This window comes from Malaclemys terrapin, chromosome 5, assembly GCF_027887155.1.
Source record: "Malaclemys terrapin pileata isolate rMalTer1 chromosome 5, rMalTer1.hap1, whole genome shotgun sequence".
Taxonomy (NCBI): Eukaryota; Metazoa; Chordata; order Testudines; family Emydidae; genus Malaclemys; species Malaclemys terrapin.
The window spans coordinates 113251664-113267769 of record NC_071509.1 but is presented as its reverse complement, the minus strand read 5'-3'; the positions used below and the strand labels follow the sequence as shown (position 1 = coordinate 113267769).

The following is a 16106-nucleotide window of genomic DNA, read 5'->3' as shown; positions in this document are numbered from 1 at the left end:
GCTATAAGTTATTTAAATGTCTGTCTCTTTGTGAAATGGTTTAATGTTCCAAAGTGAATTTTACACTGCACATAAAAAACAGGTTTCACAAACGAATTTTAACGTGCTGTCAAATATATCATTGGGTAGTGTTCACCCCCTTGGATGGGGGAGTGTGTGTGTAATATACACATGATACAGTTCAGATAGAGATTTTAATAGACATAAAATATGACTAAGTTTAACTTTCAAAGGGAAATTTGGGTGCAGGAAATAAGGGTAGGGGGAGAGAATGTCTTAACGTTGTTATGTGAGAGCACAATGTTTTATTAGCAATATACCAAACTGCTTTTACATTTAAGGAAAAGAGTCCTTCACCTCCCTTTAACGCTTATGGAGCAGATTGAAAGTTGTGCTTGTTTTTTTTGTTTGTTGATTTTTTTGAGGGGGAGGGGAGGGAGCAATGTTTTAATTCTATCGTTAGTTGAAGCTATAATTTTCTCGTAGCCATGTGATGGAAGTTAAAATAAAAAACAGAGGCTAAGCATTAAGATATATGAAAGATGACCAAATAAATATTGCAAAATTTTATTTTTAAAAATGAGAGATCTGGCAGCAATAATAGATACATATCATGGGGGACATAGTCTTAGCTGGATCCTATGTAACTTTCCCATTTAATTATGAATGTAATTGATTCTGTATTTTCTCATTATATTCATAATTATTAAAATTAAATATCTTCATTTTTGTTTTGCATTCTGCCTCTGCAGTAGATCAATGTTAAAAAAAAATATTTTTACTAAAAACTTTATGGTAGAAAAATGTATGAATTTTGCAAAGCTGCACTGTGGAGTTTAAGATTTTTCTTAAAAATAAAGAATGTAATATTTAATTTTTTTCATGTGTACAAACTTATAACAGAAGTTAACAGAATATATAACAGAATAACTACCAGACTGTTCCCATGAACAGATTATTATAACTTATAATCTTGTTTAGAAACTGTAAGGATTAGTAGATAGTACCTAAGAAGTCTCCAGGATCTATCTTGCTCAACTGGAATTGTCTAGAAATGGTATTTTCTTCATGTTAGGGCTAACTAAATTGGATTCTTCCTGAAATACTTAAGGGAACATACTGACATCCTAAATATTATTAATGATCCACTTTTTGCTCTTTTCCTAGTGGACTATGCATCTCTGCAGCTTTTAACTTTAGAATCCTCCCTGTTGCTTGGCTCGCAACATTCTTATGAGGAGGTCTAGATGATGGTCTCTTGGGTCCTGCTTGCCAATATCGCTCTCAAATTGAATAACTATATTGAGCTCTTTGAGAACCCTCCTTCAATTTTGTCTGGAAGCATAGATGACTATGGCTATGTTCCTGGGTTAGTCAATGACTCATGGTTTAGCAAGATTGTCTAAAATGGTTCTTTATGTGCAAGTGGAAGATAACACAGTATTCTTAATGTCAACATATGCCTTTTGAATCTTATATACCTCAGCATTTATACCGCTGTCCATCAGAAGATGACTGAGAGCCAGGTGAGAGATTTGATCATGGGCCTGATATGCTCACAGTGGCCTGAGCCATGGAGAAGATTAGCAGATGCTTTCTGGACCATCTGGAGTTTGTGCATAGGCTTCACATTCAGCTGTAATCTAGCCTAGATGTGACAAACGCATGGACCCTTGTGACCAGATTATTATCCAGGAAGAAGGAATGATGTTTCCTAGTGAGCTGGAGGTGAAAGAAGCCATTTTTTAGAAACTGATGTTTCCTGTTATTCAAGCTTACAGAGGGGTCAGAAAGTATCCTGAGGCTTTCTACCACATTGATGGATGGCGGCTGTGTACCTTCAGTGGAAATGTGAAGACAGTGTGTTAGAGTATTTTTTAGGGCTTCTTGAGCTTTGGCATGTGTGATGGGGCCAAACTCAGTCAGGTGCAGTGGAATGGAGAATACTATCTGGTCAGTGCTGGAATCTTCTTTCCCAGGTAGCCCAATATGTATTCAGTTGACCTTGTCAGCAAAGTATGAGGACTGCTCTTCACATCAGTCGATGCTTGAGTCTGGTGTATAGGATGTGCAGTCTGGGTTGAGAAGATGGTTTACTATGCAGATTAACTCTCATAGCCATGATTCTGCTGTGTTGTTTGTGGAGGAGTAGAATGCTCATTTTGCCTTCTTTCCTGCAGTGGCATGTATTAAGACTGTGCAAATCTTAATGAACAACTAATAAAACTAACTGCTTTTGTGCCATGTATGTTTGTTTGAGCTTTCTTTTCACATAAACTAGTTCTTAGAGATGGCATTATTTTCACTCTTGTCTATGGAGATTTATTAGTTGTCTAATAACTGGCCAGACAGTCCTCTTTTTTCCATAACTACAGGTGCTTTATCACTTACTACTTCTCTGTCCCACCTTGATTTCTGTAGATGATACCTATTATCTGTCATGCTGTCTAATCAAATGATGCCAGTTGCCTAAGATGCAGAGAACATTCCTTTTTGCAACACCGAGAACAAACTTCCAGCAAATTGGTGCTTCTGTAATCTGTATATTAGTTGCAGGAAATGGAAGAATTTAGGAATAGATTTCTATTCATGCTATGCTTTTGCAAATGATTTATTTTAAAGCTGTCTGGACCAGTTTTTTTCCTGCATCAAAAACAAAGCACAACTAAAAGTTTTGCAAAAAGGGACATCATAATCTAAAAATTACAGTAGCTGACTGAGTGACGAATGTTTCACTGACTTTAGTTACTAATATGGCTGGACCACTTGGTTGGATTCTGAAACTAGCCATCATTGGAGAGGAATTAATTTTCTGGTGAAATTTATATGGTATTCCTCCTTTCCCTGCTTCAAATATTTATCATTTTTCTCTAAGATGGTGAATGGATACTTGTGTGTGTCCTGTACATCTCGTGGAATCTGTTACACATTGTACATTTTTAAAATGGACAGACATGGAATAAACATTTAATTTTTATTTTAGACTTTAAATGATGTAGATTTGGATGTTGGGTTATAGCAGAAGTCTATCATAGTACTTTTATTGTTGCTATCTCACTGCCATGTCATACGTCTTGAACTTGGGAGGATAAGGGCTAGAGAGAGACTGAGGATGCCAATCAGTATACCAAGAAACAGAAGAGGAAGCTTGAAATTTCTTCATCTGCAGTTTTCTCTTGTCAAGACTTCAGTTCAATTCCTAATCCTACAAACACTTATGTACATGTGTAACTTTATGCATAGAGTGTTTGTTTCCATTGAACTCAGTAAAACTTCTTGCGTAAGACTACTCATGTTAGTGTTTGGATTGGTGCACTTGTATTATCCCACTATTTACATGTAATATTTAAATTTGTGCAGGTGTTTTGTGGTAATCAAATTTGCTTGAGAAGCATACTTTGCTCCTGCTTTGTTAACCTTGCTAAAGTCTCCTGTGCAATTAGTTGCTTAAATTCCAAAACGACTGTTCTCTTTCTGCATAAGTAAATAAAGTTAAAAAAAATATTATGTGCCCCGACGTTAGTTAATTTTGTAAATGACAAATAGAGTACTAATGACAAATTGTATTCAGTTCAGTGATAAATAGTTACTCTGTAGTTAAGAGTGTATACTATACTATATAATTATAAGAGTTCAGAAAAAGGTTCCTTATCAGGGCACTTCACCTCTGGAAAAATTAATACTTCTAGCCAACAACTTGGCTAGCAATATATCAACATTTTAGAATACATTTGGTTTTCAACTGAATAAAAATGATTTAAGATGTATACTGCTCAGTAGAGAGATTCTGCAACAATAAAATATTACCTTGACCATATGTTCAGCAGCTGAAAAGCATTTTGAGTGAGTATTGAATTATGATTCTTTTTTTTTTTATGTAGGACATTGTACCGGTGGATGCCTCTTATGAGGTGAAAGAGCTGTATGTGCCAGAAAACAAGCTCAAATTGGCCAAAAGTGATGCAGAGACTCTGCTAACGCTGGAAATAAATAAGGTAAAGGAGTAATGGTATTGTGTTTCCGTGATTTGATTTCTGATGCTGAAGCCAGAGCCTAATCTGTCATTCAGGAGGTATAGCATAGTACCTAAACTAGTTACAAACTGTAACTTTTTAAAAATTGCCACAACATTTGCTTTTCTGTTCTTTTGGTATCTTTGGGTCTCCATGACCTCAAAACTAATTGTTAGCATTTAAAATAAATTTTAGTTAATTCCCTTAACATCTCTGACATATGAGTTGGATGGTCTGGATGATATATGTTTTCTAGTTTCCTAAGCAAAGCAGTCTCCTACCTGCCTTTTATCGATAGCTTTTTGTATAAGGTCTTAATTATTTTACAAATGTCCAGGCTTTTTTGTTTTTCTTAAAAACAAATTTATGCTATAGAAGGTGACTCTTAGTACTTTCATCCTTTTCTTTTTATTAACTGAGTTAGATTATTTTTTCCTGTCACTTATTTTTCTTTTATGCCTTTGGCTATCATGACCTCACGCTGCTTTTTCGCTCCCCTTGGCTTCCCTGCTGGATGCGTTGACCTACTCTGTTCTTATTTGATTAATTTACTACTCTTCCAGTTCAGATTTGAGCCAGTCTTTTGAAAACACAGACTGGCTGCTTTTTGTTCCTTGTATTCTTCTTTTTTCAGAGGAATTGGGCCATGAGCCAGCAAAGCACTTAAACACAGACTTAACTGTAAGCACATGAGTTTTCCTATTAAGTTTTTAATGAGGTTACTAGTGCTTAAGCATATGCTTAACTTTAGGTGCTTTGTGGGATCAAGGTCTCAATCTGTCTTGGAAGGATGTCTTAAGATTTCCAGTCTTTTTTTCCACACCTGTGGATTTTAACACTTCCCCTCACTGCAGTTTACTAGATTCCTTGCTCTGCTGCCTTCTGTGAAGTTATCTGTTGCTTTTCTGAATTAAAGTAGCTTATTGGTCACTAGTACCAAGCTTCCTTAGTCTCTTATTGTAAATTGTATCCTCTCTATTGGTAAGAAATAGATCTATCTAGAAAAATAATTCCCCCCTCCTTTTTTTGTTACTAAATACCAACCAAGTATTCAGCACAAGCTGTGGGACAAATCTGCATTTTAATTGTCTCAACATGAGGTAAACAAAGTAGTAAATATTAGTCATGTATTTGTATTACATGCGCTCTTGCCCAATGGACCTGCACAAGCTCAGCAAGCTTTCCCTTGTGAAGAGCTCTCGACTCAGTCTCATTAATGTACATACAGAAATAATAAAACGGTCGTGATACATCTCACTGTGTGGCCTTTACTAAGTGTTAAGGGAGGAAATTCCCTGTAAACTGATATCAGTCTTTTAAACTAAAATAAATGTTAGTCTTCTTATTATGAGGCTGACAAGGGAAAAAGTCTTAACTGCTTTTTGCTATAAAAATACCACTTCTGATCGATTGAAAGATTTTTAACAGTTACTCCCAGGATTATTTTTGTGTTTTATGTGTTTCTCTTGTCCTCTTGCTTGTATGTAAGTAGCCCTATGTACAAAACATGGCCTTTTTCATTGCAGAACTATCTGAATTCTGCTAATTTGAACTACTAAAGGCCTTCAGTATACAAACTAATTGCAATTCATTTATTTCTAGCATAGCATTGGAAATTCAGCTAATGATATGCTGGAAATGTGAGAACTGGCTCCTATTTATAAATTGTGAGGAGGAAAAAGGCATTTTTTTCTGAATGAAGAGACTTTGAGCTCTATGCTACTGATGATTAATGCTCTCTATTAAAAGTCGACTTACACACACATTAGATTTAGTATGGAGGATATATCTGTATTCTGAAAAACATTCTCAAAGGTTACTTGGGTCAGTGCATGGATTTCACTGGTGTCTGTCTCTGTCTCTTTACCAGGTGGATATGCAATGGGTGCAAGTACTGGCAGAGGGTTGGGCTACACCACTTAATGGCTTTATGAGAGAGAGAGAATACTTGCAGTGCCTTCATTTTGATTGTCTTCTAGATGGTAAGGCATTTCAATTTAAAAATACTTTTTAAAACCACCCGAAGCACCCAGCTCTGTAGCTATGTTGTGGTACGTTGATTTGTCGTGGGAGAGAACTGCATTAGATGTGTGTGTGTCCTCTCCTGAGGACAGAGAATCAAAACTTGCAAATGATTAAACTTAATATGAAATAATATCTTGCTTTTAGCTTCCGCCTTCTTGTGACTGGATTAGTTTCGTATTCACTTTTGAAAAACTTTGTCCTTCTCCAGTCTTGTTAATTTTCAGCATTCAGGATTACTGATAAATAACTGTTAGTATGTAACTCTGGACGAAGATTGTCTAAGACATGTGCTGTGGCTGTGCTGGAGTGAAGGGAGTGCAAAATGATTCTCTGCTGAGGCTTGGAGCCATGGCAGACAAAACCAAGAAGAAGGTTCATGCCCCTTCTGGTCCTCTTTGAAGCTCTGCTTGACTCCAACCCTGTCTGATTTTGCTTTTGCCTCTTACAGCTCCCCTTTGCTACAGAAATGACTTCCGTCTCATCATTTCCTGCTGCTATTCTTTGTCTGCCATGCTGCCTCCAACACTTCTTACTCCTGTCTTATCCTAATATTCCAGATACCTAGTCTCTCTTCGTACAAATACCTCTTTAAATCCTCTTATTTTTTACAAATCTCTCAAATGCTAACCTGTATAATAAAATGCCATCATTATTTCATACTCTTCAGATTTGCATCACCCTCTGAGACTTCTCTCTCTTTCCATACTATTCCATTTCTTTGTCTCTGCCCTGTAAAGCTCATTCGTATAGAGACTTCAGCTTCTTTTTGCATCTTGTACATGACTGAATATACTGTTGTTTAACAAAATATACATCCTTTTGTAGTGGTACTATAAATGCAGCTAAAAAGTTTAGTGAAAAGAGTTTTAAAATGGTGGAATATTTTAAGATTCTTTGGAAAAATATCTGGTTACTGTTTTTGAAACAGAATGTATCTCTGTCTGTGCATGGCTGTCCTGCAATTCTGTTCTTTTGGCTGGTTGTATCTGTAAATGCAACAGTTTTCAATATTGCCTCAATTTCTTCCTTTGATTCTTATTTAGGTCAGACACATGGAGAGAAGAGTAGCACTGTAGGGAACATGTGGGAAGAAAGATGTTGGGGTGAGGGGTAGAAACAGCTGCACCCCTGTCAGTACACCTACAATCTATCCTTTGATCACAGATTTTTCAGCATTTCAGAGGCCTGTCGTTTCACAGATGGTCATTTGAGGGCAGGTCCTTCAGTGAGGTAGAAAAGAAACTTCAATTTTCAGATTGAAGGTAGAGAGGAAATGTAGAGCCTAAGGAAGGTGATAGCAGCCAGTCGGTAGTGTTAGTTTGGTGGTATTCATTTTGAAACATGCTTTTGTCCCAAATCACTTATTCTGTTCACCTGTTCTGTTCCTTACATTTTTCTCTTTGTGTATTACCAGTTAATTACAAGCTAAAATTATTTTGTAACCAATAGCAAAATGCATTCCCCTGTTTTCCCCATTCTTTGTGCGAATAAAGCTTACTTCAGCACAATGCAGTTTCAAAGTACGTAGCCCCCAAATTTTTCCTTCATGGCTTAGTTTGCAGCCCTAGAGTTGCTGCCACAGTTCTAGAGCAAATTGCGCTTTAGACCCCCTTACAGTTCCTCTTGAGTGCACACCTCAGGCAACAGGCTATGTCGCCTTCACCTCTCTAGGTGGAACCCCATGGTTCAATCACTGCTACACTAGATCTCTGGGTTGCAGCCCGCACTGGTCCTGAACAGTATTAATATGACAGGCCCCAGTTGTGTTTAACACCTGCATGAAACTTCTGTCTGGGAAGCATTATTTATTCACCTAAAGATGCATAGCATTCAGAGACGTGAGTTAAAACAACAAAACACCTACATATCTGAATCTTACCTAAACCTTATCCTTTCCTTGAAAGTTTTGGGAAGATTCATTCAGCCTAGGTACCCTGACTTCCAGGCTGTGAGAGAGACACTGCATTCTTTTTCTCTGTCTCTCCCACTTCATCTCTTCTGAGCTGCTGCTGCTTCCCACTCCTCCTTCTCTAGGCAGGGTTTTTTAACTGATGCTCATTTTGATCTCTAGGCTCTGGCTTTGGCAAAACAGCTCTGTAACTTGGCTGGTGCCTGGAAGCAACATCTTTCCAATTAATGGCCTAGCCACTGCTATCTTAACTTCCTTGAAGTTGTTTAGCCCAGTGGTGGTGTTTCTATTGTTGTTTCACTTTCTGTTTGCTATTGCTAACAGCTCCTTTGATTTCTTTCTGTGTAATCAGACTGAATAATATCAAGCAGGTAAACTGAGGTATATAGTGTAGTCAACACAATACAGATATCTCCCTCATTCTCCATACTTGCACACCTGAGGTTTTAATAAATTTGCTGCAACCTAAAATCAGCTGTCTTTAAAGGGACTCTCTTAAAAAAAAACAACAAGGGGGTGGGGGAGATATTTTTTTCCCCCATATACTGCACATGCCTGAGTCCCCTCTGCGACATTTGTGGGTTTTACATTCACAGCTTCCAATTAAAAAAATTCTCTCTCCCATTGCTGAGTGAAGGGCCGAAACTGTGGAGTGAAACTGATTCTGCTCAAAGTGCTTTCCAATGCACAAAGTGAACTGCATATGAGACTCTTAGGTTGATAAGGTGCCACAGGATCCTCTGTTGCTTTTAGGTTGATAAGTTTAATATCTAAGTAACTGTTAATTATGTTACAAGTTTTTTTTGGTCAGGCTGATTATTATTTTTACATTGTCATTTTCAAAATAGGGAAAAGTGCAAAAATCAGTTTAAATTTTCAGAAATGACCTATGATCATGGGTGCCTCAATTTTTGAGGGTCTGACTGGGGCCTTATTTTTTCCAGTGGGTGAGTGTCTAGCACCTTATAAAAATCAGGTCCTTTTAAAGAGGTTTCTAGTTGGACACCAACCCGGCCTTAATTTTCTGACCTATGTCATAAGGCTACTTAAATTCCAGGGTGTTTGTATGCATTTATTAATGCAATTTTGCAAAATTGTAGTAAACCAGGGTTAGCAATTTTTGACTATCAAGTGAAATATTAATTATGTAACATTGATTTTTTTGCAACCAAACCTTAGTGGGGGGCAAGTAGACTTTGGCTGATAAAAGGTTTGACACTTTTGCAACACAATAAATGTTTCTCTTTTGTACAACTAAGTGCTTGATAAGTGCTGCTTTATCCTTTGATTGCTTTGAAAAACAAAGAATCTGAATACTAAGACTAAATTCTGAGTGCAAGTATGCAGCACACCTTTCATTTCAGATTATATGAGAGACTGGAATAAAAAATATTGCTTTTTCTCTTAATCTTTTCCAGCCAACTTCATCATTTTTAACTTCCTGACTCTAGGGGCAGGTTTGAAAGGTTTCTAAAATGTATTGTCTAAAGATGTGAGTTTAGCATAAGGCCAGAGATGAATTCCTAACCCCACTGAATTCATTGGCCAAACTCCTATTGACTTCAGTGGGGACAGGATTTTGCCCTAAGTGAATACTCTGGAGTTTCTCATTCTTCTGGTAAGTATGACATTAAGACTTCAAGCTTCTGCAGTTAATTTACAATAACTAGTCCACTAGTCTCTCATAACCTAACTCCCTTATTGTTGTCAAGAAAAGTAGGACTTCCGGCATGTAGTAATGAAGTAAATCTTTAAAAATGAAGAGCACATGAAGCTTTAGAATTGTCAGGCTCTGGGCTAGCTTTGTGGGAAGTCAACAGTTGATAAGATTGCAACTAAACAAAGATATGCTAAATGTCTGACCAACTCAGTTGTTAATCTATTTTGAAACATATGGGTTCAAGTAGTTCAGTCTGAAAATATGTTGGTTCTCTAAATATTATAGTAGTAAAAACTTAACTTTTGAATAATTGAATAATATACACTAGCTGTTTTGATGTTTTTGACCACCTTCCATCACACTGAACTTTCCCAAGCATCTGACGTACAACTAACAAAAATATTAGTGGGAACCAGAGATTAAAATGCAGATTTGTGCCCAAATGATTTTTAGAGGATCTTCTGATTTAAAAGGTAACATTGAACAAGAAGCGAAGAGCCACCTTTTACTCCCTGAATGTCAGTTCTGGAACCACATACCCTAGTATGTAAGGCTATTCTGGAAGCAATAAAACATGGAATATCTTTAGACTCCAAGTATTTGTGTCTAGCATCAATCTTTTGACAGATAGTTCTGTCTGTGTAGATTAGAAAGTTTTGGTACCACTTTTATTAGTGCATATGTTGATTGTGTCACAACCAATTTTTAAACATGCTGGTTCTTTCTCGAAGACTTGGTGCCTAGATTACTGTATAGCAACCTTGTATCTCATAGAGGAGCACAATCTCAAGTATTTTATTCTTTAGCACCAGTTAAGTGTGATTACTTGAACTATGGGTCATGGAATGTGTAGCTTGTATTATAACTTGTTAGAAAGAGAAGATTGGGTTTGCATATGCCATTTGGTAACCATTTGTTAAGTGTGTACTCTTTATCGTACAGGGGGAGTTATTAACCTGTCAGTGCCTATAGTGCTGACAGCTAGCCACGAAGACAAAGAGAGACTGGATGGATGTACAGCTCTTGCACTGGTGTATGAGGGGCGTCGTGTGGCCATTCTTCGTAACCCAGAGTTTTATGAACACAGGAAAGAGGAACGCTGCGCCCGACAGTGGGGAACAATATGCAAGGAACATCCCTACATCAAGGTTGTTTGAAAGCTGTTATCTAGCTCTAATTAAAGCTATCCTTTTTGTAACGTTATAGTTGCAAGTGGAGTAGAGTTGACACCAGCAACTGTTTACCTTGACCAAAAATTCTTTGCTCTTCTGTTTAATTTTTAGACAAAAGTAAAACTTTTTTCTGTTCGATGCGGCTGATCTCTGTTGCATACTCTTCACTTGTTAGTGTGGCATTCTAACTCAATGGATGATCTGCATGTGAAACGTATAGAATGTGCCATAGAATCGGCAATAGATCAGAGAAGAGAACTTTCTCCTTGGGTACACTTAGGAAATGCAGCCTTCTGTTCAAGGTGGGCCCAGATGGGTCATCAAAACTATTCAAGCAGCAGATGAACATGGTGCATATGGGGTGTATCTATCCTTCCTGAATGTATAGTGGGTGGTTTGAAAATATTGAAACATTGCCTCCCCTCCCATAGCGATAATTATCTTTCCTGTTTCCTTGCACTCTGCCTACCACAACGTGTGTTCTGATCATTGAGTAGTCTTCATGACTGTGTCTTAAGGTTTGTAAACTCTGTGTGTTAGGGTTTGTAAACTCTATGTGGATATTGTACTAAAGATTACCTGGGTTATCCCTAGTTGAGATGTTTTTTGAATAGTCTTGTTGGCATGCTAATGACTCCAAACCAGCTTATTTTTTTAAATACTCAGACTAACCGTGAGTGTGTCCTAAAAAAGGAAAAGTTATTGATATGTTTTTAAAAAAATCTATACAACTAATACTTACACAAATTTGAAAACTGCACACTGCCCTACTTTATATTAGCCTTTTTAATAATATAGTGCTGTTGAACATTCTTGCGGGAGTATGACTATATCTCGAATATTGCATATTTAGCTGCAGCTAAAATTATTTCAATGATCATGCATTCCATCCTGTACAATGACAGGTCCTGTGGATATGACAGATGGATGGTGAGATTGCAAGTTCAGTGAAAGCTGACAATTATATCGGTTAAAGAAATCCAAGAGAATGGAATGCATACAACAGGTGAATGCCACCTTATAGTATGCCACCAATCACAATATGACTTGATTAAGATTGGTGTAGAAAATATGGGCCCTCTTCTCATGTCTGCTCGGCAGCTTTGCACCACATTGTCAGCCCAGAGCAGTAGATCTGGCCCCTTAGAATTCCCCTTAGTTAAGGGGACTGTCTAGGTATCATAGAGCTGGTATAGTAGTTCCTATATGTTTTCCACATGCCCCCTTTTTTCTGCCCTTGGGCCTCCATTTCAGCAGTCTTTTGTGCAGAAAAGAGCATTGTTTTGGCATTCTTAAACTGCAGTGATCCCTAGCTATTGGAATGGTCCCTTTGGAGAACTGGAAGCCCGACATAAGTTAGATTTGCCAACAGGTGCAACTTGGCTGGAGCAGATATTCTAAACTTTGTTACTTCAATATCCTGATTTGTGCAGTTTAAAAACAAAACAAAAAACCCTTTCCTGTATTATTGCCTTATTGTAACATTTGCATGCAGGTGTGGCACAAATTTTGTATTCTTCAAATTCCATAATGCTGGAATTTAAGGATAAATTTGTACACACAATTGCTCTTTTGTACAACAGCTGGGCAGTTACTGGCTCAGTTGCTCATTTGTCCTTGCAGAAAGGCAGCTCTAGCCTTTCAAGAATATGAATTTCATACTTTGATTTCCACACATACACTTTTGCTCTGTCTACTTAAAATTTGCCATAAATTAATATTTGGTGATAAAGGATGAGATGACACTAATAGAATACGTCTTAAAAGTTATAAATAAGTAAATACCTGTTATGACACAAATCAATAAAAGTCAAGGCAAAATAAATCTAAACACTTTTAAGTTCCCTAAGATTCCAGTTCTGTTCACAAATTCATTGTAATGGATGACTAGTCAACCAAAACTTTATTTCCTTATTTGCTACTAAATGCTTGTTGTTACTTATTGATTTTGGGTTGACCAGAGTTTTCGTAGGCTTCAGTCCAATACTGGGAGTGAGAAGTTTGAACAACAATTAAATGGCATGTGACTTGAAGTAGGAAGCTTCCCAGGCATCCACATCTTTTGGCTGTGGATGTTGCGTAATTACGCTGGTTAAGATGTTAGCTACTTTTCATTTCTATGCAGCAATGCATTGTGCAGTATTTTGAAGAGAAATACATGTGTCAGTCACGGATTAGTTATTCTGACCTTCTTTGCCCTACGCTATAACTGATTCAGATCACATTTCAGTGATTTTAAAAATTACCACTTAGACTCAGAGTCTCTGTAAAATAGAATTAACTCAAAACAGATTTTGGCAATTGCATTGAAGTGCAATCCTTTGGATGCTCAGGACAGCTGACAACTGTCTTCTGTAACTGAAGTGTTTTTGTTTTAATTTATATGCTAACAAAACCTCTTCTGCTCTTTCTCCTAGATGGTGATGGAGCAAGGGGACTGGCTTATTGGTGGAGATCTACAAGTCCTTGACCGTATTTATTGGAATGATGGTCTTGATCAGTACCGTCTCACTCCTGCTGAACTAAAGCAGAAGTTCAAAGAAATGAATGCTGGTGAGTCTTTTGTAGCTGTATCCTAGTATTCTCCGTATTATCCAGAAGTTTACTGCTGCAAGACTGAATGGGCTTCTTGCCCAGTAGGGACAAACATCATTTGTGGGACACATATTTTGAAAATGCTTTCTGTATCTTGGAAAACTTGAAATTCTGTCTTCTAGATGGAAAATGGACAGACATATTTTTAAAAATTTGGGTGAGCTGTGACTTGCCTAAGGCATCATAGCAAGTCAGTGACCATTGAAGTCCTGTCTTCCCAGTACCCTTCAGAAACCACTAAACAGCTGCTCCACAACTACATTCCACAACTCAAGAAAAGAAGGTAACACTAGATTGTGGTGCAGCATGATTTTAAATAATCATAAGGTAGATGTTCACTAAACCTCTCCCCAGTATGTTCCCAGATGGATAAGAGTACAAGTCTGATTTTTTGTGTTTTTGTTTTAATTCAGTTCTTCAGAAAGAATTCACTAAGCCATTGAAATATTGAGCCAAAAAGGTAATCTTCAAAAACAAGGAAGTGCCTTTTTTCTCCTTCCAGATGTATAAAGAGAGCTTGACTGTTTTCAAAACTCTCTGCTTTTGTTTGTTAGAAACACACACACACACACAATTAGAAGACTGGATTAGCTTGACTAACTAAAAACTGAAATCTGAACTAGTTGGAGGAGAGGAAGCTATTTTTTTGTCAGGCTGTCTAAAACTGTGTGGGTGTGTTAATACCTATGAAACTCAGACTCCTGACAAACTCTTGATGGGATGGAGAGTGGATACGTGGCTTTTTTCTGTGAAAGATTTGACATCCCTGATCTTTCAGTTGAATGCCAAGAGTGCTCCCGCTTCAGTTCCCTAGTCCTCAAAGAAGTCCTACAGCAAAAACAGGGAAGACAGTTGGTATTTCTTATGGCTTGAAGGGCAAAAAAATAACCCTTTCTTGAAAATAAAATCTTTCAGACCTCTTTTGTACATCATAAAGAAGCCAAAAAAGCAAAAGTATAGTTTTTTTTGCAGGTCACCTTTGATGACTGCCTTTTAAATGAGCCAGATATTATTGGTGTTCTGTGTGTTTAATTCTTTGGAATGCCTGTTTAGTGTTTTTCCTTACATATTATCTTCATTGCCTTTTACACTCTTTTTAATTAAATCTATTCCATGCTGCTCTTTGGTAACAAAACACACAAGCTTTGCAAGGAAACTAGCCTAACAAAAGGTATTAGAATTCTTTTGAAAGTCTTTGGGATCCAATTACTAGCTTCACATCAGAGAAAAGTAACAACCGTATGTTAGTTTATTTGTTTTCCGTTTTTAGAAGTTCGTGTTTGATAAATAAGTAACAGACCAAGTGGTAATGGCTTGGCAGTATAGTTGTTTGTTCTTTGCGCTTTTAGCAGAGCAGCAACAAACAGGCTGCTAAGAAAGCACTATAAGGTGTGGGAGAGAGAGGTGAAAGATGGAACCCAAATCAGCTAAGGCCTGGGTTTCTGTTTTATAATAAAGTAAATTGAATTTCCCATATATACAGAGTTTGAGATATAGAATCCTTACTTTAACTCTTAGTTATCTAGTGAGCAGACAGACAGTTGTCTGACACCTGAAAGACCTGTTACCCTGTTGTTCATTATTTCCTTATAACAAGGTGGTAGTGCTACTATGCAATCATGCGTGAGCCTCATGTCCCTCATTGATTTTCAGTGGAAGGAAAAACACCAGGTTTTTTTGGTTTGCTGTATTATTGAAATGACTTTAAGGTAATATTAACTCTAGTCTACCTGTGTCAGCTGCTTACACTGCATAAACTCTACTATGATGATTAAAGGTGGAAGAGATGTATTAGATTGTGTCAAATCCCTTTGTAAAAGGTAGGCTACGTTCCTTTTACAGTGGGGGCAGGAGGAAGGGAGGGAAGGGGCAGGAGGCAAGGTGGGATATTAGAAGAATTTTATTGACATCTCAGATGTTCTGAAGACCGTGTGCTTCCTCGGGTTTATGGTCCGGTTATTTTGTAGTCTAGTTCATTAAGACCTCCTTGTCCAAAGAACTTTCATGTTCTGGGATCACTGATAATGTGATGCCTGTTTGGTAGAGTTCAGCAGAAAGCTACTGGATTTGCATCATTCTGGCAGCTTTATATTCAACAAATGCCATTGCTGTTGCGTATGGAGAAAAGTTTGTGTATTCTAGATAATAGGGGTGCATGGGTTCATGTATTACATAACATTTTCTTCTGTGAATATTATGTATACCTAAAACAAAACCAATATCTTCAATTTCATCCAGAATCCAATAGGTAGAGCCTTGAGGAGATACAAAATTTATATCCGCGGATATCTGTGGAGTTGCAAGGCTCTACCTGTAAATAAGCAAGACCATCAGGGCTATGGCCAGCAACCGTGCCAGGAACTGTAGCAGCAAAAGCAGCAGCAGGTCAGGCCGCCACTTGCAGGAGCCAGTGCCCAGCCTGGGCAGCTCTTTCGGCATGGCTGTACGGCCCCTAGCCCTACCCACTGGGGCGAGCACCAGGTTCACCAGCAGCTATCCCTGGTCACGCTAGTATATGCAAGTGGCTAGCACGCTCCCAGACAGGAGACGCAGACCACTGTGTGGAAGGGACCGTGGGACCAGCCAGCTTTCTGTGGACCATGATTTGAGAACCTCTTGGTAACCAGTGCAGATCATGGAACACGGCTGTAATATGCTCTTGGAGAGATTCCCCACTCAATAAGCAGACTTGTTTTTTAGTCTGTTTTTCTGAATATATGTAGGGGGGAGTA

The 16106-nt window shown here is 37.8% G+C and overlaps 1 protein-coding gene across 2 annotated transcripts in view; it reads left to right on the top strand.

Annotated features, from left to right (window-relative positions):
* PAPSS1 (3'-phosphoadenosine 5'-phosphosulfate synthase 1) overlaps positions 1-16106 on the top strand; it is an 81856-nt gene that overhangs the window by 43540 nt on the left and 22210 nt on the right. For both annotated transcript variants that reach the window (XM_054030121.1, XM_054030122.1), the window contains exons 6-9: positions 3882-3995; positions 5884-5995; positions 10550-10755; positions 13197-13332. In XM_054030121.1, coding sequence (XP_053886096.1) covers positions 3882-3995; positions 5884-5995; positions 10550-10755; positions 13197-13332 — 568 coding nt within the window. The remainder of the gene's footprint in view (positions 1-3881; positions 3996-5883; positions 5996-10549; positions 10756-13196; positions 13333-16106) is intronic.